Consider the following 22,140-nt stretch of genomic DNA (forward strand, 5'->3'; position numbering starts at 1 on the left):
TATTTACGTAGTTTTAAAGCGCTTTAATGGAAAAAAAAAAAAAAAAAGAATTTAGGGAACTCATAAGATGGGTAACAAATCAAGAATGAGGAACTTTCTAAACAGATAAGGTTCGTTCTCGGAACGGCTGGCTTTCTCACATCCTGTCTTCCTTCTCTCTTCGCTTTCGAGACGATAAGACGTTACCAGTTACAGTTCCCTCTATCAAAAAAAAAAAAAAAAAGGATTTTATTCCATCAAGTCATATTAGGTAAGTACGATTTAATGCCTGTCACTCACAGTCAGACCGTCTGACAGACCCAGACCAGGACATGTGTTGCGGAAAAAGCTCCAGACCTAGATCAAACCGTCTCATCTGGGAGATCACGATCTGTGCCCTAAATCACCAAAGTATGGAAAAGTATTTACAATTCCATATTTCGATATGATTCGTCCAAATTCAAAATTCTGCTTTTCCATTGGTTATTACACTTGTAAGATACTTTGGTGATTTAGGGCACTGAACTTTTTTTCCTCCTACACCAGTGTCAGACGGTCTGAGCGTTAGTGGCTGGCCCAATAGGAGTATATTCCACACAGTCATGTACTTACGTACACTGGTACAGTCTCGTATATTTCCCTTCTAATCCCTGACACTAATGGTTTGGAAAAGTCAGACGCCCGTGTATAAAACCCTCAATCTAGGCAACCCCGGAGCGCCATTTACCTAACGTGGAAGTGACTTAAAGCAAAGCTTACAATAAGCTTAAGACATGGCATCAAGACGTAGGTAGACGGGTACTTTATACATCTTCTTTTTTCTTTCTTCTTGTAAAAAAAGTTTATAAGATTTCTTTTTGCTTTCTATTTTTTTATGTTGTTTAAATAAGGAGTAAGGAAATCTTTTACCAACTTTTTTTTGTGTGTAAAATTTAGCGAAGTTATTATTATTCATGTTGTTCCCTTCAAGATACTGCCATTGGTTTTCTAGTTGCCTCTCTGAAGTAAATACTTAGGCCAGCCACTCACTATCAGGTATACATGATTAGGTCCGCCTGATACCTGATGAGTGGCTGGCCTTAGCAATTTATTGTTGTCGAATCAATGAGCTTGTTTTCGGGGTGTGGCACCTGTTGTTAATCCGCACACTGTTCCGCATTTTCAATGGATATTGTAAAAGTTTTTGCACGTCAGTGTAGTTTCATTTCATTCGCAGAGGGCAGTCTTGAACGCGTCACTAATATTCACTCTGCTTACCATGGAGCCAACATCACACAAGTCACAGATGAAAGGATTTGATCCCAGATATAAATTCTCTATCGTATCCAACCGGTTGGACATTTTCTCATCAAAACTGAAGATGAAAACGTGAAAATTCAAAAACCAACATCACGTGATGCTATGGACCTAAATATTACCTATGCCGTATCTTATGATAAAGCTACTTGAATGTTGTACCTAGCATCCAATAGGTAAGTATTTTTTAAATGGTTTTATTTACCTATCTATTGTTGTCTATTGTTTGATGACAGAACTGTTAGAAAAGAGAACAGCTAAGGTTACATGGACCTAAATATTACCTATGTCGTGTCTTATGATAAAGCTACTTGAATGTTGTACCTAGCATCCAATAGGTAGGTATTTTTTAAATGGTTTTATTTACCTATCTATTGTTGTCTATTGTTTGATGACAGAACTGTTAGAAAAGAGAACAGCTAAGGTTACAATATCATAAACTTCGTCAAAGACCATATCTAATAGTTACCTAATTAGTAGAGACCAAAATATTGTGGATGTTAGTTTAATGTATGAGAAACAAACAAAAATATATTTCCGTCCATCGAATCGTCAAAGGTATACAGTACAAACTAAAATAAACAAATATACATAGTACCTAGGGAAAAACTATGAACTAGGAGTATTCACAGGTGTAAATAGATTTCTAACTAAAATTCAATTTGGACATAGTTAGGGAGTGGGTTGGTATACTTTTCACTGGAAAAAGGGAAAACATATAGCAGGGGAGACGGTGGGTATCTTTTAAAATCCTCCAGAAAAATCTTTCATCAAACCTCTGTGGGTAGAGATAACTCTAGTTGTATTAATTTAGAGGGAGTGGGTTGGTATACTTTTCACTGGAAAAAGGGAAAACATACAGCAGGGAAGACGGTGGGTATCTTTTAAAATCCTCCAGAAAAATCTTTCATCAAACCTCTGTGGGTAGAGATAACTCTAGTTGTATTAATTTAGAGCATGAATATCATAATAGGTACCTACCAGAAGAAGTGTGCCATCCGTCATTAGAATGATGCCTAATAGATGTTGAGATGTTATAGACAAGTACCTACAGATACCGGTTTCTCCTAATATGGTTTCTATATTAGGGGAAGTTGTCTCTAAATTTGCCGAGATAATTTAGGTACCTATTTATTGGAAATTGAATCTTTATCAGATGGGCGGCTCATCTTATTGAATATCTAATTTTGTTGAAACATCTCATTTAGGTACCTACCCAGCGGTGATGGCACGTTAGATGCATGCCCTAGCTCCCGATGGATGACTGAGGTTAAGGAACGTTGAGTGTGGTTAGTATCCGGATGGGTGACTCAGGCTGGGTGAGGTGAGAACTTGAGTAGGGGTGTTGCCGAATGGTGGACAAAACCTCGGCCACTAAAGACGAAAAACCACAGGGGTATTAGGAGTTGATACAGTGATGCTAAACCTCTATCAAACCTCTTGTGATGTTAAACTACTATGACTGACATGGAATCAAAAGCCGCCACACATGGGATCGAATTGCAGACGGATTTATCGCCTGAACTTGACCTCATGACCAGGATATTCAATATTGACGTAACCACATGCCGCCATCACTTTTGGTCAACTTGATTTGAGGTCGGGTCAAATTCGAGGTCTTCTTCTTTTTGACACTTGCTGTCTTTTTTTCACAATCACGAAATTCTTTTTTCAAGCAATCCTTTTTTCAAGACCGCTTTTGGTGTCTTCTTATTTCGGACGATCCCGCGAAGGGGTTTATCTCCTTCCCGTCAAATTAAGTCTCTTTGTCTCAAGGGTTTTTTTTCTGGCAGGGAAATGAGGCATATCACTATTTTACAATCACAATTGAAATATCTAATATCTATGTAGGTATAATAACAGCACCTTTTTATTGCTATAATAACATTATTCTACATATTAGGTGCGAAACTTTCTGATGAAATTACTTGAGCATGAACTCTTTTTTTTTTTTTTTTTTTTTTTTTTTTTTTTTTTTTTTACGAGGTCTTCTTCTTTTTGACACTTGCTGTCTTTTTTCACAATCACGGAATTCTTTTTTCAGACACTTGGATCACTTTTGTTGTCTTCTTATTTTTGACGATCTCGCGGAGGGGTTTATTTCCTATCCATCATTTTTTTTTTTTTTCCAAGAGGTTTGATAGAGGGAACTGTAACTGCTAAGATCTTATCGTCCCGAATTCGAAGAGATAAGGAAGACAGGATCTACAAGTCTACCTATGATATCCAGGAATCCAGGATAAAATCCGCCCCGCGGCCTAGCGCTTACAAGGCCAACGCGTTACCAACCAAGCTAACTAGGCTGACTTCTTCTAATCAAATTCAGTCTCTTTGTCTCAAGGGCTTTTTTTTTCCTGATAGGGAAATGAGGCATATCACTATTATTCCACAACTGAAATACATATCTAAATCTAAAATAACAGCAGCGCCTTTTTATTGCAATAATAACATTATTCTACATAGGTGCGAAACTTATGGAGTTGCTTTAGCATAAACTTTTTTTTTTTTTTTTTTTTTTTTTTTTTTTTTTAATTTCATAGTACCTAGGGAAAAACTATGAACTAGGAGTATTCACAGGTGTAAATAGATTTCTAACTAAAGTTCAATTTGGACATAGTTAGAGAGTGGGTTGGTATACTTTTCACTGGAAAAAGGGAAAACATATAGCAGGGAAGACGGTGGGTATCTTTTAAAATCCTCCAGAAAAATCTTTCATCAAACCTCTGTCGGTAGAGATAACTCTAGTTGTATTAATTTAGAGGTATTCACCTTGTTTTAGGTTTAGACAATAATAATAATATGTCAATAATAAAACAAGAGAAAATACAATGAATAAAATGAAATGTTCAAATCAGATGATATCTACACTGTGGTTAAAATAAATAATAAAATATTTTGCTATGTACATAATAAATAATTTACACAGAAACATATAAAAAAATATAGAATAGGTAAATAGATACGAGTACAAATAAAATGGAACAAATAATAAAACACAAGGGAGTGAACAATTGAACAGTACAAACATGAAAATAATTAAATTGTTATTATATAAAAAAATATTGAGCACTGGAAAATTAAAGATGACCGGAAAGTGAAACACAAAGTCTCTTGGGAGAAACAAAAACGACAGTATGAACTTTCCCTGAAAATAATAAAACACAAGGGAGTGAACAATTGAACAGTACAAACATGAAAATAATTAAATTGTTATTATATAAAAAAGTATTGAGCACTGGAAAATTAAAGATGACCGGAAAGTGAAACACAAAGTCTCTTGGGAGAAACAAAAACGACAGTATGAACTTTCCCTGTGAAAATGGAAATGAATGTAGGTGACTAACTAACCAAGCTACCAACATCAAATCATTTTATGACTGCAGTAACTACATATTATAAACACACACAGTAATAGTACTTAGTTAGACACTTCTTGAGGTGTTGAGTCCTCATAGTTGAAACAGTAATACCTATAGCTGTCTAACACCTATGTACATACCTTGTAATACACTAATTCACTAATACATATCTATTATTTACTAATTTGACCCTCATACATATTTTCAATTTTCCACTCGATGTTTTTCGTCATACTGTAAATGTATCTACGTAGGTCATACTTGCATAATATCTATAATAATTATCTATAGGTAGGTACCTAACCCTACGTCTACGTACCTAGTTACCTACCTACCTATTTCTAGAGAAGGAAATAAAAACGAATTTTAATATTAGCTCCAAAATCTTCAAACGATATATAAAGGTGCTTCATCATGCCGGAGTACTCGATAATGAATAAAGCCCCTAAATTTACTTTTCCTAGATACTTAATTTCCTATTTTTTCACAAACTGATAAGATAAGTCAATATAAATAGCAATTTGGAAATTGAATCGAATATTAATGTAGGTAGGTATCTTTAGATCCATCCCTAAATGTTCTAATGACCATATGAAGCTACCAACATCAAATCATTTTATGACTGCAGACTGCAGTAACTACATATTATAAACACACACAGTAATAGTACTTAGTTAGACACTTCTTGAGGTGTTGAGTCCTCATAAACAGTTGAAACAGATGATTGAATTTCAAAATACAAGTGTCTCATCCAATGCCTCTGTGTCTCAAAATCTGTTTTACTTACAGACTCATACAGACACCTTTCTCATCCACTCATACAAACACCAAACACTCGTACAAACACTTTTTTTTTACTAAATGCAAATTTTACCATGAGATTAGATATACATAAGTACTTTACATAGGCATGAACATATTACATACCTACCAACTTTACTAAATGCAAATTTTACCATGAGATTAGATATACATAAGTACTTTACATAGGCATGAACATATTACATACCTACCAACAAATACGTTTATCTTTAAATAAACATAATACATATTTTACACACCCAAATGCTTTACAAGCATCTTTCAAATCCAACAGATTTAAATTTTATTTGCAGTCCATCAGATGAACACTTTGCGGGTAAAGACATCGTCAAGAAAGGTAAAAGGTACAAAATATAGAACTACTTTTACACACCCAAATGCTTTACAAGCATCTTTCAAATCCAACAGGTTTAAATTTTATTTGCAGTCCATCAGATGAACACTTTGCGGGTAAAGACATCGTCAAGAAAGGTAAAAGGTACAAAATATAGAACTACGAGTAAAAGGTGAGGAAGAATAATAATGATTATATCATGATATCATTAACAGAATGGTCAGACTCTAATCTGAGTCCACTGACCCCCTGTATTTTCCCCGGGGATCAAGGGGTAATCTTCTCGCCTCAAATATTATTATTTGTATTGGATAGAATCTGCAGTTCCGGATCTTTAGTGATTTCATCAATGGTTGCTATGGTTACTGTTTTCTTAGACTTGGTTATCAGTCCGTCGATGACAGTAATCCCATTAGTGCTGAAGATAGTCTCCCGGTCACTAGATGCCTGAGCTTACAAGTGGATGTTTATAAATTTATAAATCTTTTAACTTGTAGATGATATCAAAGCTAGGTAAAATAAACCATCTACTTAACTAGTAGAACCGTGAAGTCAACAGAGCTTCCAATAAATAAGATATAGAGGAGGAAGCAATAAAAAAGCATATTGGGCATTTTTTCCCATCGATGATTGGAGGGCGAAACTGTTTTTGGCAGCTTTATGTATGTTCTTGGGTTCGGACATAATATAAGATTTCAGCCTTGTTCTGTTTCAAAGCTTAGTTTCCTGCATTGATTTACAAAATAGTTTCCTGACCGTCTATCTGCAGGCTTTGCTTTCCTTTCTTGTGTAAGTCGTGGGGCGTTAATGCGTCTAAAGAACAATAAACTTGCCAAGTTTAATATTGGAAAAAGAATACGCTGCCACTCTCTTCTCTTCATGAGTATAATAGTAGGCGGCATGCTTCCTAGTGTACAGACAGGCAGATATCACAAGTATACTTGAAACCAACACAAGCAAAGCAATGGCAAACATGAAACCTATAGAGGTTTCTCGTGTGAGGGATCCAATGCCAATCCCTGCATCACGAGGTCCCGCCACACACCAATCAAACTCAGAGAAGCTAATCTCTCCTATCTTCCGATTCCTCAAATGTTCAGGTTCATAGCAGAGGGCATTCCTTTGCTTTCCTTTCTTGTGTAAGTCGTGGGGCGTTAATGCGTCTAAAGAACAATAAACTTGCCAAGTTTAATATTGGAAAAAGAATAAAAGGTCGAAGAATTTTCAAAATTAGGTAATTAGGAATAGGTTGGTGAATTTGAAATGGACATGTACCAGGAAAGAAAACAACCCTCTGGGAACAGCCTAAGGGTTTGTTAATTCTGAGTATAAAATTAAATCAAGTATTAGGCTGTGTTGAGTTTAACTGAGTTAATTGAATACCTATAATTATAGCTATTCAATTATTACTTTGTTTCGTTTCAACTGTAGTAGAAACCTCGAAAAAGCAGCCAAAAATTTCATGAAAATTTTCACCAATTTTAGTAAAACCCTGTATAAAAGTGCCACCTTTATGCCCTCCCATCTTATGGCAAAACAGTTTCTGGACTCCAGATATAAAAAACCGCAGGATTTTGCATTGATAAATTCATCGTGTCAGAATTGAACTTTTCGTAATTATCTTGCCAGATTTTCCCCTTCTTTGACCACTTTCCCCTCATTGGTGTACACTTTTGGCAGGCGCTCATTTTTTCTCTGCTTCACTCCCTAGGGATGGCCAAGCTTGGAGCTGTGAGGTCTGACACTTGGAAATCTAACCCATACTGATGACCTGGAAATCTAACCCATACTGACCTGGGCCCTGTTCCACAAAAAAGACTCTGCACATCTCATTTTTTTTTTTTTTTTTAACTCCAAGCACAGAAAAAACTAACCAAATTATTTGTTTGAGACTCAATCTATACCTACTTAAGGTACCTTTACACTGGGGCAACCTAACCTAGCAACAGGCAACAGCGACCTGCGGCGGATTGCTTGTTGCTGGTTGCCTGTTGCTAGGGGACTCTAGGCAACCATGCCGCATGTGAAAAGTCTCAAAACGAATGCCACATAATTCTAAACTCAAATATAATCAAAGATCTCTTGGCTCTATTCGATCGCCCAATGGGAAGCCAGGCCAGGCCGATCATGAGGATATCAGCGACTCGAAACCAAATTTGAATAACGAGGAGAGATAGAAGATAAACTGTTCGAAGCTGCAGAGAGAATCCATCACCTGACCTCGGATGAACTTATAGTTAAACAAAATATTCAAACTACATACATACATAGTATAAATACATACATAGTCTATATACATACAAACAAACAAACATACATAGTCGAGTTGGATTCAATCTGGCGTTCAATCGTCGACCAATACCGGAGGTACCCAAATGAGCCAATAGTTTTTTTGAGTGCCTGGTGGCGTGCAAGTTGGGATGCCCGTACACTGTTGAAAAAATTGTCGAAGAAGCTTGGCCAACGGAGATTAGCATGAATGGATTGTATTCGAACAGCATTTTTCCCTCAAGGTTAGGGTTGCCTTACACCTCGGCCACTTTGGGCTTTTTGTGTACATCCCAATGGATCACTGAAGCAACATTGAGCGTGGTTGGTATCCGGATGGGTGACCATCTGAGCAATCGCGTCAGGCTTTTCCCAACCTCACTCAGACTGCGTGAGGTTAATGTAAAGAGGCGTTTAACTTGTTGCCAAAATGGAGAGTAAAAATCCCCATCACTAGAAACCTGAGCAATTATACACTGACGTTCTTTACTCCAGGAGTCTAAACAAGGTCTCGTATACATATAACAAGGTCTCTTCGACTTCTTAGAGAGCAAGACTGTTAAATCCCTTTAAAAAGGAAAAATATACCTATATCCAGGAATTACCCTGCTACCTTAACATGGGATTGTAGTTTATTTGTTAGGTTTATATTAGACATCCTATGTATTAACATTATTCTTACCGTTTCTATTATTACTGGATACTAGGTATTTGTGTTTTTCTACTCCGACTCGAGTTTCGCCTATCTTATAGGCATCTTCATGGGAAACTGACTATTGGGTTGTTGTTGTTGTTGCTGCTGATAGTGACAGTGGGGGTGGGGGTACTGTCACCTGATCATACCTAATCTAGTGTACCTAAGGAACCAGCTGATTTATGATCAGGTGACAGTACCCCCACCCCCACTGTCACTATCAGCAACAACAACAACAACCCAATAGTCAGTTTCCCATGAAGATGCCTATAAAATAGGCGAAACTCGAGTCGGAGTAGAACCATTGAGCTTTATGCTTTTTTCTAGGTATCTACCCTAGTAGCGGGAAAACCCGCCATAAAACGGATTTTCGGACGTATTTCGGCGGTTTTTCAGCCACCAAGAGTTCTCCCATCAGATTTCGAGGTCTCAAATTAGTTTTTACTATCACCTAAGAATAATGGGATTGTAGACCGGGGGTGACTAAGGGCCGGTTTCTAACATCCTCTGTTGACTCGCGAGTTTGAAAACCAATGGTTCACCCAAACTCCGGAGTTGACCGAGTTAGTCGGTGGCCTAACGTCAAAAAAGCTGCATTTCGTCAGGAAAGCACCAAATTTGGCATGGACCTTTATTTGGATGTGACATAAATAATAACACAGAAACTGCATTTACATTTACAATATCGACTGAAACCCCTTATCAAGCTGTGTCCATACCTAGTCGACGGCCGTCGATGGATGTTAACTGAAACCGCGTCCACACTGCCTCGACAACATAGATTCACTTCGTCACAGTCAATCGACATCGACGGCCGTCCGACTAAGTGTGGACACAGACAAGCTTTAGTTGGGGAAAAATCGAGGGATTTCTGTGGAATGAGAAAATAAATCCGCGGCTATTTTCCCTCTTGGTTTTTGTTAAGCTACGTCGAGTGAAGCCAATAGATGGATGGGTGAGTATACGTACATATGGATGGGATTTATGTTAAGAATGCTCGTCTATTTGTGGTTTATTTAGACATAACTTAATACTCTGGTTTCGATCCCCGCACCCGCATGATAATCTCACCATGATCTTATTAGTGGGTGACCCTCGGTCCCTCTCAATTAATTAATGATCAGTAATGGCATAATGTCAACTGTTAAATTAAGTGACAATAAACTGTTCCCCCTAGGATACTGAGTGGGAGGGGCGAGGGTCAATAAAACAACTATTAGTTGAGTAATTTATTGTCATCATGAACATATGTAGCTGATATGTTATATGTATTTCAATTGGTACAAAAATTGTTTCAAAATATTCAGAAAAAGCTGTCGCAAAGGAAGGGAAATGGTGTACCGAATTTTTTGCACCCAAGTGTAGACGAGCACTACGAGCAGTATTGTTCAAAAAAGACTTAAGACAAGAAACCCAGAGGGTGGTGGGGGGAGGACAGTAAACAATTGAAAAAGAGGAGATAAGGAAAAGGAAAGGATTGAGGATTGTGAAGAAGCAATACTAGAGGATTGCGCTGTGGGATATTCGAAGGACTTGAAAATACAATTCTCGTCCCAAGGAAAATGCAAAATGATATATCTCTAATGTACAGTAAACATACCAAGACGAAAGTATAATAATTGTCTTGAAGTCAGTGGTGGATAAATGCAACAAAGCGTCAGTGGTGGGTACAGGTGCTGAAATTGCTGGAAGATGGGTCCAATGGTTAGGTGATTGGGGTTCTCTTCGGATGGAACTATCTTGAGTACTTCTGTCCCCAAGTCCATTTGACCAATGGGTATTGGATTGGCCATGTCTCCACGACGGCAGACTATCTCGTACCTGCCTCGATCATCAAGAGCACACTCACACATGTAGGGACACATAACACTGGCACTCGAGTGAAGGAGGTACAGGAAGATGGTCACTTGGAACAGCATGGTTGTATCCTGAAACAAAACAGGAAGAGGGAATGGCAGAAATGGAGAAGAATGTGGATGAAGAGAGGAGAGGAATAAAGAAAAAATAAAGGTGGGTGGGTGGGTATGACCACACGAAAATTATGGCGGACAAAGACTATAATGCCTGAGGAAAATCAAGTTGTGTATAAGTACCTAGTACCTACCCCATTGGAGGGATTGAGTCCCCTTTCTAGTTCTACAATCTAAAACAGGGGTTCTAAAGGTATCTTATTAAATTCAATTCGATTCTTCTCTTCTTCTTCTTCTTCTTCTTCTTCTTCTTCTTCTTCTCCTTCTCCTCCTCCTCCTCCTCCTCCTCCTCCTCCACTTCTTTAATCTTTTAGAATAGAATAGAATAGAATAGAATATACCTTGTTTATCCTGCTCGAATGAGACTAAAGTGCCGAATGAGACCCATCTAATGCCTTTTACTGCATCTTTTCTCAATTTTATTAAGGCTCAGCGTTACCCTTCCTTATTCCACATCTCCATAACCTCCCATCTAACGTCTCCTTCCGCCTTTTGTAAGAAATGTCCACCCTGAAGAAATGCACTGTAGTACCGGGGTGGACATTTCAGACGAATTTTCTGTCAAAATAAATAAATAAAGGTTTCCTTCTCTTTCTTTTCCCCTGTATGACTAGGATCTCTAGTTTTTCACCTCTGTAACTCTCGTCTCTTCTCTTCACATGCTAAAACCATCTACCTACTACTCCCTGTTTAACTCTATATTCTAATGGCCGATTTTACCACAGGGAGTTATCAGTCATTCCAGGTGAGTTTAAGAAATACTGGCCTGGGTAAATCCAATGGGAGACGTCAAAGAAAACTTTCAAAACTCCGGATCGATGGAAAATTCTTTCTGTTAAAACCGGCCATAAGCTCTCTGTAGACAAACATGGCCCGCGGATATCTGTTAGGAATCCCTGTTCTATAAAGTGGAATATGTTGCAAATAATGGCTAGGAACTTAAGGCTATTAGGACTCTTTGCGCTTCATTAAATTTTCAATCTCTTCATATATGTACCAGGAATCAAAAGGGAACAAGAATAAGGGAGGAGAGGGAGGAAGGGAGGGAGGGAGAGGGAGAGAGAGAAAGGAGGGAAGGAGAGAGAGTATCCTAGACTAATCTAATATCCTATTATATTATAATACCAAGTACCTAACCAAGAATCCTTTCTAGTTCTACATTCTAAAACAGGGGTTCTAAAGGTATCTCATTAAATTCAATTCGATTCTTCTTTTCTTCTTCTTCTCCTCCTCCTCCACTTCTTTAATCTTTTACTGCATCTTTTATCAATTTTATTAAGGCTCAGCGTTACCCTTCCTTATTTCACATCTCCTTATTTCACATCTCCTTATTTCACATCTCCTTATTTCACATCTCCATAGTTTTTCACCTCTGTAACTCTCGTCTCTTCTCTTCACATGCTAAAACCATCTACCTACTACTCCCTGTTTAACTCTGCATATATATTCTAATGGCCGGTTTTACCACAGAGAGTTAGTTATCAGTCATTCCAGGTGAGTTTAATAAATACTGGCCTGTGTAAATCCAATGGGAGACGTCAAAGAAAACTTTCAAAACTCGGATGGATGGAAAATTCTCTCTGTTAAAACCGGCCATAAGCTCCCTGTAGACAAACACGGCCCGCGGGTATCTGTTAGGAACCCCTGTTCTATAAAGTGGAACATGTTGCAAATAATGGCTAGGAACTTAAGGCTAGGACTCTTAGCGCTTCATTAAATTTTCAATCTCTCCATATACCAGGAATCAAAAGGGAACAAGAATAAGGGAGGAGAGGGAGGGAGGGAGAGAGAGAGAGAGAGAGAGAGAGAGAGAGAGAGAAAGGAGGGAAGGAGAGAGAGTATCCTAGACTAATCTAATATCCTATTATATTATAATACCAAGTACCTAACCAAGAATTTAGGGAACTCATAAGATGGGTAACAAATCAAGAATGTGGAACTTTCTAAACAGATAAGCTTCGTTCTCGGAACGACTGGCTTTCTCGCATCCTCTCTTCCTTCTCTCTTCGCTTTCGGGACGATAAGACGTTACCAGTTACAGTTCCCTCTTTATTCCATCAAGTCATATTAGGTAAGTACGATTTAATGCCTGTCACTCACGGTCAGACCGTATGACAGAGCCAGACCAGGACATGTGTGGCGGAAAAAGCTCGAGACCTAGATCAAACCGTCTCATCTGAGAGATCACGATCTGAACCTTTTTCCTCTAGTATTAGACATACAGGATAAAACACCAGACCCGCTTACGCATTACTTCCCCGAAATATAAATTTTGGAAATTCACAGTACTCGCATATTAAGATAAAGTATTTAAACATTACCCGCATTATTTCATTACAAGGTTGGAAAAGTTTATGAATATATCCGCCCCAGCACCTCCTGATTTGGAGGAAGCCCTGAATCTCGGCCCAGGTATAAGTAAAACTATCTATAAAGTAAGAAACCAAGAGCATCTGCATAACTTAACATCCTGGGACGTAGGTATATGCATTTCTTAACAAACTTGGTGACAATATTATTAGGTATAGGAAACTAACTATCTTCACAACTTGGAAATCGAGTTTTACACTAAATTTCCTTCCGTGGATTTTTTTTTTTTTTTTCATCCTGGAAAAGTTTTTCCAATTGAAGAAATAAAATTCTCACATCTCAGCAAAACGAAAAGAAACCGATAAATTTCTTAATGTCCTGAGGAGGAGGAGGAGGAGGAGGAGGAAGAAGGAGAGATTAAGGGGAGAAAAATAGCTGAAATGTGCCTCTATTGGATAATTTAGTGACCGCTTTATCGTGTAGGTAAAATGAACATTATCCATTTTATTATTGAAACATAAATAGGTGTAGCGTGATTTGTATGGCAAGGGAGAGATAATTTGGAGGATATAAATGTAATTTAGTTATTTATTGACGACACAAAGTCTGGTATGTTGTGGGTTGGAGTAAGAGGGTACAAATTTGTAACAAACTAGAACTGATGGCATATTGGTTTCTCTTCTTGCAAGTTCTTTTGCATTGAAAATTCGCAGAAGACGTGTTTTTGCCTCATAAACGACACAAAGTCTGGTATGTTGTGGGGTGGAGGAAGAGGGTACAAATTTGTGACAAACTAGAACTGATGGCATATTGGTTTCTCTTCTTGCAAGTTCTTTTGCATTGAAAATTCGCAGAAGACGTGTTTTTGCCTCATAAGCGACACAAAGTCTGGTATGTTGTGGGGTAAAGGAAGAGGGTACAAATTTGAAACAAACTAGAACTGATGGCCTATTGGTTTCTCTTCTTGCAAGTTCTTTTGCATTGAAAATTCGCAGAAGACGTGTTTTTGCCTCATAATTATGTGCAAACAGCGGAAAATGTGAATAATTTTAAAAAACTCGACTTTACACAAGGATTTATCTCGAAACAAATAAAAAGTTATTCCTCTATTCTTAATTATTACACCTCGATAAATTTTATGACTTGACAAGGACTCGAACCACCGACTTCCAGATCCAAGGTCAACCGCGCACCTCTATTCTTAATTATTACACCTCGATAAATTTTATGACTTGACAAGGACTCGAACCACCGACTTCCAGATCCAAGGTCAACCGCGCTAACCACTACCTACACCACTGAGATTTGCCAGTACCTTCAGAGTTCCGACTCGAGTGGCATTTTAAATTACATCAGTGGCCACATTCACACCTCCTACCCTATGTAGTTAGTTTGACCTTCCTCTATTCTTAATTATTACACCTCGATAAATTTTATGACTTGACAAGGACTGGAACCGCCGACTTCCAGATCCAAGGTCAACCGCGCTAACCACTACCTACACCACTGAGATTTGCCTGTACCTTCAGAGTTCCGACTCGAGTGGCATTTTAAATTACACCAGTGGCCACATTCACACCTCCTACCCTATGTAGTTAGTTTGACCTCTCACGTTTCTCATTACACATTTGAGTCCCGCTATTTGTTCCTTGTCCCTAATGAGTTATTTTCATAGTGTACCTATGGGTGTTTGACTGACCTGTTTAGTTAATTAAAAATATATTATTAGCCGTCGCACCATTAAATGCCATACCTCCACCACACATCATGTCGTGATTTAGTACCTACTGTTTTGTAGTGGCGCGGCGCAATGTGTTTGACTGACCTGTTTAGTTAATTAAAAATATATTATTAGCCGTCGCACCATTAAGTGCCATACCTCCACCACACATCATGTCGTGATTTAGTACCTACTGTTTTGTAGTGGCGCGGCGCAAGGTTTTCAATTCAAAAGGGGATTGCGGCGTAAGGTTTTCAATTCAAAAGGGGATTAATTAGACTTACTTTATCTTGGACACTCGTTGCAATGTTGGAAGCCCAGGCTCCACCGCGGGCGAAAGCCCAGTGTCTCGCGCGGCTGTTCTACTACCTAACCTCTTTTGGGCTTTCAACATAGCAACGAGTGTCCATGATAAAGTAAGTCTAATTAATGTAACGACCGTAAAAGGGGATTAATTAGACATTAGACTTACTTTATCTTGGACACTCGTTGCAATGTTGGAAGCCCAGGCTCCACCGCGGGCGAAAGCCCAGTGTCTCCCACGGCTGTTCTACTACCTAACCTCTTTTGAGCTTTCAACATAGCAACGAGTGTCCATGATAAAGTAAGTCTAATTAATGTAACGACCGTTGCAATGAACTCTCAAGAACAAGATCAAAAAGGGATGCTATGCTAAGTGAAGAGAGGTGAAAAAGTAGAGAAACTATAGTCACACAGGAGAAGAGAAAGAGAGGGAGACCGAAATGGAAGTAAAGAGATAAGGTTGAAGAGAGAAGGAATGGAGAATAGAGGAGGCGTTAGGTAAGAGGGTATGAAGGAGTAGAATAAAGGAGGGTAACGCCAACCCCCAAATAAAATTGGGAAAAGATGTAATATAAGAAGAAGCTATGAACCCATGTGTGTGGATCTGTTGGTGGTCTTAGAATCCTCTTCCTCTTCCTCCATGGACACCACGCTACTGTAAGTTTTGTTTATTAAAAACAAAAAGACAATTGAGATTCTTGTCTTTTAAATTTTTAATTTTAATTAATGAAGATTCTTAATTAAATAATTATTCCTCGATAATTATTTTAGTTTTATTTTATTATTATTATTGATTTGATTTTACTTTCATGTAATGATTTAAAATCAAGACTAGAGCCCGTTCTCCCTTTATTCCTTTTAATGTTTCCCAATAACTACCAATATAATGTTTAAGTCACCCATACAATTATTGGCCTTGCTCGGCGTAGCTCAACATAGGTGACGCTAAAACCGATCTGAAATTATCGAATGAAGTGTTATCTAAAACTTTCTCGCTTTGAGTTCATCGGTCGTCGCGACACATTTCAAGATCAGAGCTCATTTGTGTGAGAAAATGTAAAAAAAATCCCCCAAAAACTAGTTTTTTTGGTTTTTTGGCTTTATGGTTCTCTGGACAAAATTTGCACCACCATTTTCGTGTTCCTGGTAAATCTTTAATTTGATATATGTATAGGTCGACCAGGTTTGGGTAATGGAAACAGACAGACAGACACACGGACGACACCGAAGCGAATACAATAGTCCGTCCCTTATACCTTTTATTATTACTATTTTAATTTAATAAAGGAAGGACGGACTAAAAAGATCTATGCTTTTCCGTTCTGTTTTTAGCCTTAAGATAGAACTATGGGAGAAATGTTTCATGTGGACATATTAAGTCTTTTTGTACAAAACAATATGTGGACATATTAAGTCTTTTGTACAAAACAATACTGTGTTTAAGGTCTGGGAGGGAGGGAGGGAGAGGGAGAGGGAGAGAGAGAGAGAGAAAGAGAAAGAGACAGGGGGAGGGAGACAAGGATAGGGTATTCCTGTGGTTTAAATGAACAGATAGGATATAAAATGAGATATGCATATAACATATCAGCTACATATGTTCATGATGACAATAAATTACTCAACTAATAGTTGTTTTATTGACCCTCCCCCCTCCCACTCAGTATCCTAGGGGGAACAGTTTATTGTCACTTAATTTAACAGTTGACATTATGCCATTACTGATCATTAATTAATTGAGAGGGACCGAGGGTCACCCACTAATAAGATCATGGTGAGATTATCATGCGGGCGCGGGGGATCGAACCCAGAGTATAAGTTATGTCTAACTAAATATTCTAAATCTAAATAAAGCACTGTATACTCGTACTCTTAACATAATTATATCCCATACATGTGACATACCTATGTACTTATACTCACCTATCCATTTACTGGCTTCACTCGACGTAGCTTAACAAAAACCGAGAGGGAAAACAGCCGCGGATTTTTTTTTTCTCATTCCACCGAAATCCCCCGATTTTTCCCCAACTAAAGCTGTCTGTGTCCACACTTAGTCGGACGGCCGTCGATGTCGATTGACTGTGACGAAGTGAATCTATGTTGTCGAGGCAGTGTGGACGCGGCATCCATTTACTGGCTTCACTCGACGTAGCTTAACAAAAACCAAGAGGGAAAACAGCCGCGGATTTTTTTTTCTCATTCCACCGAAATCCCTCGATTTTTCCCCAACTAAAGCTGTCTGTGTCCACACTTAGTCGGACGGCCGTCGATGTCGATCGACTGTGACGAGGTGAATCTATGTTGTCGAGGCAGTGTGGACGCGGTTTCAGTTAACATCCATCGACGGCCGTATGGACACAGCTTGATAAGGGGTTTCAGTCGATATTGTAAATGTCAATGCAGTTTCTTTGTGTTATTATGTCACAACTTTGGTGCTCACTGCAGCATTGTATAGGATTTTCCCCAATATCTCAATAATCCTAAAATCCAATGTTTACGCACCGGTCGCTATGCGCATTTATATGTCATAGCTACTCATTTTCCTCACGAGGCTGAATGGGCCCCGCAACAGCCAGTCACGGAATCGGTAGGTATTATTATGTACCTACTATACCTAACCTATAGGCACCTATACAAAAATGGTGGATGCTGCAAATTTTCGGTGTCCATAATTAATTCCGAGGGTGGGGCCCCCTCGGCTCCTTATATACAGCCCTTACAACAGGCAGGAGATGGACTTGATCAGAAGACGGGAATAGGCTCAATAGTTAATTACTAACTCAGTATTAGAGGAATGAGAAAAGGAACCTTTGTTCAACAGAAGGAAACGATTGTCCACGATGAAACATTTCGTTAACATATGTATAGTCAATCTTTGTCACGTGACTAGAAGAAATAAAAATGAAACGCCGATGTTCTTGTGTTTGTTTTAATTAAAAATTAACAATAAATATGCGGAAATGCAGAAAAATATTACAAGAAAGAGAGAGAGAAAAAAAGGAGAGAGAGTTTAAGGAGAAAGAAATTTATTTCTTTAAAAAAAGTAAAAATATACATGCAAATAAAATAGCAAAAGAGCTTTAATTACTTTTCTAAACGAAAAAAAGCGCTTGTAAAATTCAAAGTTAGAAAAAAAAATCTGGTGTGAACATCACACGACTTTCTATTACATTAAACTTCTCAACTGTAAGTCGGACAGTTCTAAAAGTTTCACCTTCTTTGAGGAGAGGGAGAGGGAGGGGGAGGAACGAGGGAGAGAGGGAGGGAGAGGGAGAGGGAGAGAGAGAGAGAGGAGAGAAGGAATATGAGGTGTATCTTCCTAATAGTGCACGTGGATAAAGAAAGTACCTAGGTCAGGCACTTATAAATGTCTACAGCTCTACACATTTGGTACCTTACCTACCTACGCATGTAGGTAAAATAGGATGCGTTGGTAGATAGGACACTTAGGTACTTACCAATCCTTTCACTTTCAGAGCCACTTTGACCCATCTTGGATGGAAATTAAGGAGGGAGGGAGGGAGGGAGGGAGGGAGACATAGTGTACCTAGTATTAGACATACAGGATAAAACACAGACCCGCTTACGCATTACTTTCCCGAAATATAAATTTTGGAAATCCACAGTACTCGCATATTAAGCTAAAGTATTTAAACATTACCTGCATTATTTAAAGGATAAAACACCAGAACCGCTTACGCATTACTTCCCCTAAATATAAACTTTGGAAATTCACAGGACTCACATATTAAGCTAAGATATTTAACCATTACCCGCATTATTTCATTACAAGGTTGGAAAAGTTTATGAATATATCCGCCCCAGCACCTCCTGATTGGGAGGAAGCCCTGAATCTCGGCCCAGGTATAAATAAAACTATCTATTAAGTAAGAAACCAAGAGCATCTGCATAACTTAACATCCTGGGACGTATATGCATTTCTTAACAAACTTGGTGACAATATTAGCTAAAGGAAACTAACTATCTTCACAACTTGGAAATCGAGTTTTACACTAAATTGTAAAACTATCTATAAAGTAACAAACCAAGAGCCAAGAGCATCTGCATAACTTAACATCCTGGGACGTCTATGCATTTCTTAACAAACTTGGTGACAATATTAGCTAAAGGAAACTAACTATCTTCACAACTTGGAAATCGAGTTTTACACTAAATTTCCTTCCGTGGATTTTTTCTCTTTTTTCATCCTGGAAAAGTTTTTCCAATTGAAGAAATAAAATTCTAACATCTCAGCAAAACGAGGAAACCGATAAATTTCTTAATGTCCTGAGGAGGAGGAGGAGAAGGGAGGAGGAGAAGAAGAAGAAGAAGAAGAAGAAGAAGAAGAAAAAGAAGAAGAAGAAGAAGAAGAAGGAGAAGGAGGAGGAGGAAGGAGAGAGAGATTAAGGGGAGAAAAATAGCTGAAATGTGCCTCTATTGGATAATTTAGTGACCGCTTTATCGTGTAGGTAAAATGACCATTATGGGAGAAGGGAGGAGGAGAAGGAGGAGGAGGAGGAGGAGGAGGAGGAGGAGAAGAAGAAGAAGAAGGAGGCGGAGGAGGAGGAGGCGGAGGAGGAGGAAGTAGAGATTAAGGGGAGAAAAATAGCTGAAATGTGCCTCTATTGGATAATTTAGTGACCGCTTTATCGTGTAGGTAAAATGACCATTATCCATTATTTATCAATACTTCTAAAATTTAATTAATTTCTGGTATAAGGTATATTGAAACTTTTCACTCCATCGAATGGGTAATATGTAAAGTTATACCTGCGTGAAGTAGACAGTAGAATGTAGACGGACAGTATGCATAATGCATTAGAATATTGGAAGGAAAGTACCTAAAGTGAATATATTTCCTGATAATGATATGATAAATTATGATCAACTCGAGGCAATCCATCTTATCAAAAGGAGCATGTGTATCTATATCTTACTCGTATCAAGAAGCATATGTATATCCATCTATATCTTATCAAGGAGCAAGTATATCCATAGACCCCGGGAGAGTGGAGAAGAGATTACTCACCTGAATTTCTTTACAAGGGTCATCGTATCAAGAAGCATATGTATATCTATCTCTATATCTTATCAAGGAGCAAGTATATCCATAGACCCCGGGAGAGTGGAGAAGAGATTACTCACCTGAATTTCTTTACAAGGGTCACAGTAAAGGAGTGTGCTAAAGCGATTGTCTAATATCCCTCAGCATCTGAAATCAAAACAAAAACAGAGCTATGAAGAAAATTTAATGTCTTGTCTACTTCAGTTCAAGTTAGTTCAAAACTTTGAAAATAAAAAAAGGAGAAGAAGGAAGAGGATAGACAGGAGAAAAAGGGAGAAAAAGGAGAGGGAGGAAAAGGAGAATATCAAATCCTTATATTAATACTTACCTATTTATAGTACTAAATATCTAAATAACAGTAATAGAACATGAATACTATTTTTTCTTATAGGAAAAAGAGCATTGTTATGATTTCCTTTAAGAAACCATAAAAAAACTCATTACTAAATCTATCTGCAATTACCCAGAGCTATGAAGAAAATTTAATGTCTATAGTCTACTTCAGTTCAAAACTTTGAGAATAAAAAGAAGGAGAAGAAGAAAGAGGATAGAAGGAGAAAAGGGGAGGAGGAGAAGGAGAAAAATGAGAATATCAAATCCTTATATTAATACTTACCTATTTATGGTACTAAATATCTAAATAACAGTAATAGAACATGAATAATATTTTTTCTTATAGGAAAAAGAGCATTGTTATGATTTCCTTTAAGAAACCATAAAAAAACTCATTACTAAATCTATCTGCAATTACCTACTGTATTATTCAAACTTAACTCCATAAAAATATAAAAACCATGCTTTTTTTATACTTCTGTTCTTATAGGAAAAAGAGCATTGTTATGATTTCCTTTAAGAAACCATAAAAAAACTCATTACTAAATCTATCTGCAATTACCTACTGTATTATTCAAACTTAACTCCATAAAAATATAAAAACCATGCTTTTTTTATACTTCTGTCATCTAAAAAATTTATCCTTATAAATCACCATTAAAGCGGTGGTGGAAGAGAAGGAAGAAGGTGGTACAAGTTTAATCTAAAATATATACAGCCCCTTGTGTAACTGACTCACTCACTGACTGACTGACTGACTGACTCACTTACTCATACTAATTCTAACCCCTATACTTCCTTTTCTTCTTCAAATGCTCCATTTAAAAATTGGCTAACCATCATCACTTCTGGCCGTGACTTGCAAGTAGACTTGCACACCAGAAGTTCTGGATTTAATTTCCAACAGAATCATAATTTTTCGGCTTGGAATTTGGGGGTGTACTTAGCCTGGTCAATTAATCACTTGTAATCTTGTAATCGTAATCATTGTAATCAAACAGCTACTTCTGGCCACTGGAGGTTCCTTCTACCCATCTGCAGAGATAATCTTGAGTTCCATCTACTTATCTAACGTATATCTATGTAACATTCATTATGCAAGTATGGTATGATTTGTGTTTGTGCTCTGAAATTCTAAATTTATAACTCATTGCACTTACCCATTTTACATTTCTACAGAAAATTCATCCGTTCTCCCCTCCCCTCTCCCGATCCTTTTCAATATAACTTACCTGGGTGCAATTTAAGACGTATTACATATGAGATACGGAAAAAAAGCTGTAGAGTAGTAACTCTAAAATCCCACATCCCCCACGTAAAAATTACGATTCGTGCATAGAGGTACAGGTACCTCATATATTTCGTATTCGATTCACTCATAACCATTGAGCAGAATAAATTTCGTACATAGATGCAAAACTAAGGAGCTGGGAATTGGGAAATGTATGTAGCTGAACTATATGAAACTAAATGCACAACAGCAGCCAGCACCTACAAAAAAATGGTTACTTTCAGCTATTTCCCGTTTTTTTATGTGAGAAGTTTTGTGTGTATTTTTATTTGCTCAAATGTATGAGCGTTATTTATGTCTGCACAGTAATAATAATATATTATTATGTGAGAAGTTTTGTGTGTATTTTTATTTGCTCAAATGTATGAGCGTTATTTATGTCTGCACAGTAATAAT

At 37.8% G+C, this 22,140-nt stretch overlaps 1 protein-coding gene and 1 long non-coding RNA gene across 2 annotated transcripts; both read right to left on the bottom strand.

The window, feature by feature from the left end:
* Positions 1-5,289: 5,289 nt before the first annotated feature.
* On the bottom strand, positions 5,290-5,809 carry LOC113466785. Its single transcript, XR_003391078.1, has 2 exons — positions 5,644-5,809; positions 5,290-5,561 (listed from the first exon to the last, which is right to left on the bottom strand). It is a non-coding gene; the product is annotated as an uncharacterized LOC113466785 (long non-coding RNA).
* Positions 5,810-5,901: 92 nt separating this feature from the next.
* On the bottom strand, positions 5,902-20,100 carry LOC108252198. The gene is made up of 4 exons (XM_026822470.1): positions 20,085-20,100; positions 10,404-10,680; positions 6,649-6,953; positions 5,902-6,243 (listed from the first exon to the last, which is right to left on the bottom strand). Exons 2-4 carry the CDS (start codon positions 10,669-10,671, stop codon positions 6,079-6,081), a joined length of 738 nt encoding a protein of 245 aa, XP_026678271.1. The 5' UTR covers positions 10,672-10,680; positions 20,085-20,100; the 3' UTR covers positions 5,902-6,078.
* Positions 20,101-22,140: the final 2,040 nt, after the last annotated feature.

The sequence above is a fragment of the Diaphorina citri genome, unplaced genomic scaffold (genome assembly GCF_000475195.1).
Source record: "Diaphorina citri unplaced genomic scaffold, Diaci psyllid genome assembly version 1.1 scaffold331, whole genome shotgun sequence".
Taxonomy (NCBI): domain Eukaryota; kingdom Metazoa; phylum Arthropoda; class Insecta; order Hemiptera; family Psyllidae; genus Diaphorina; species Diaphorina citri.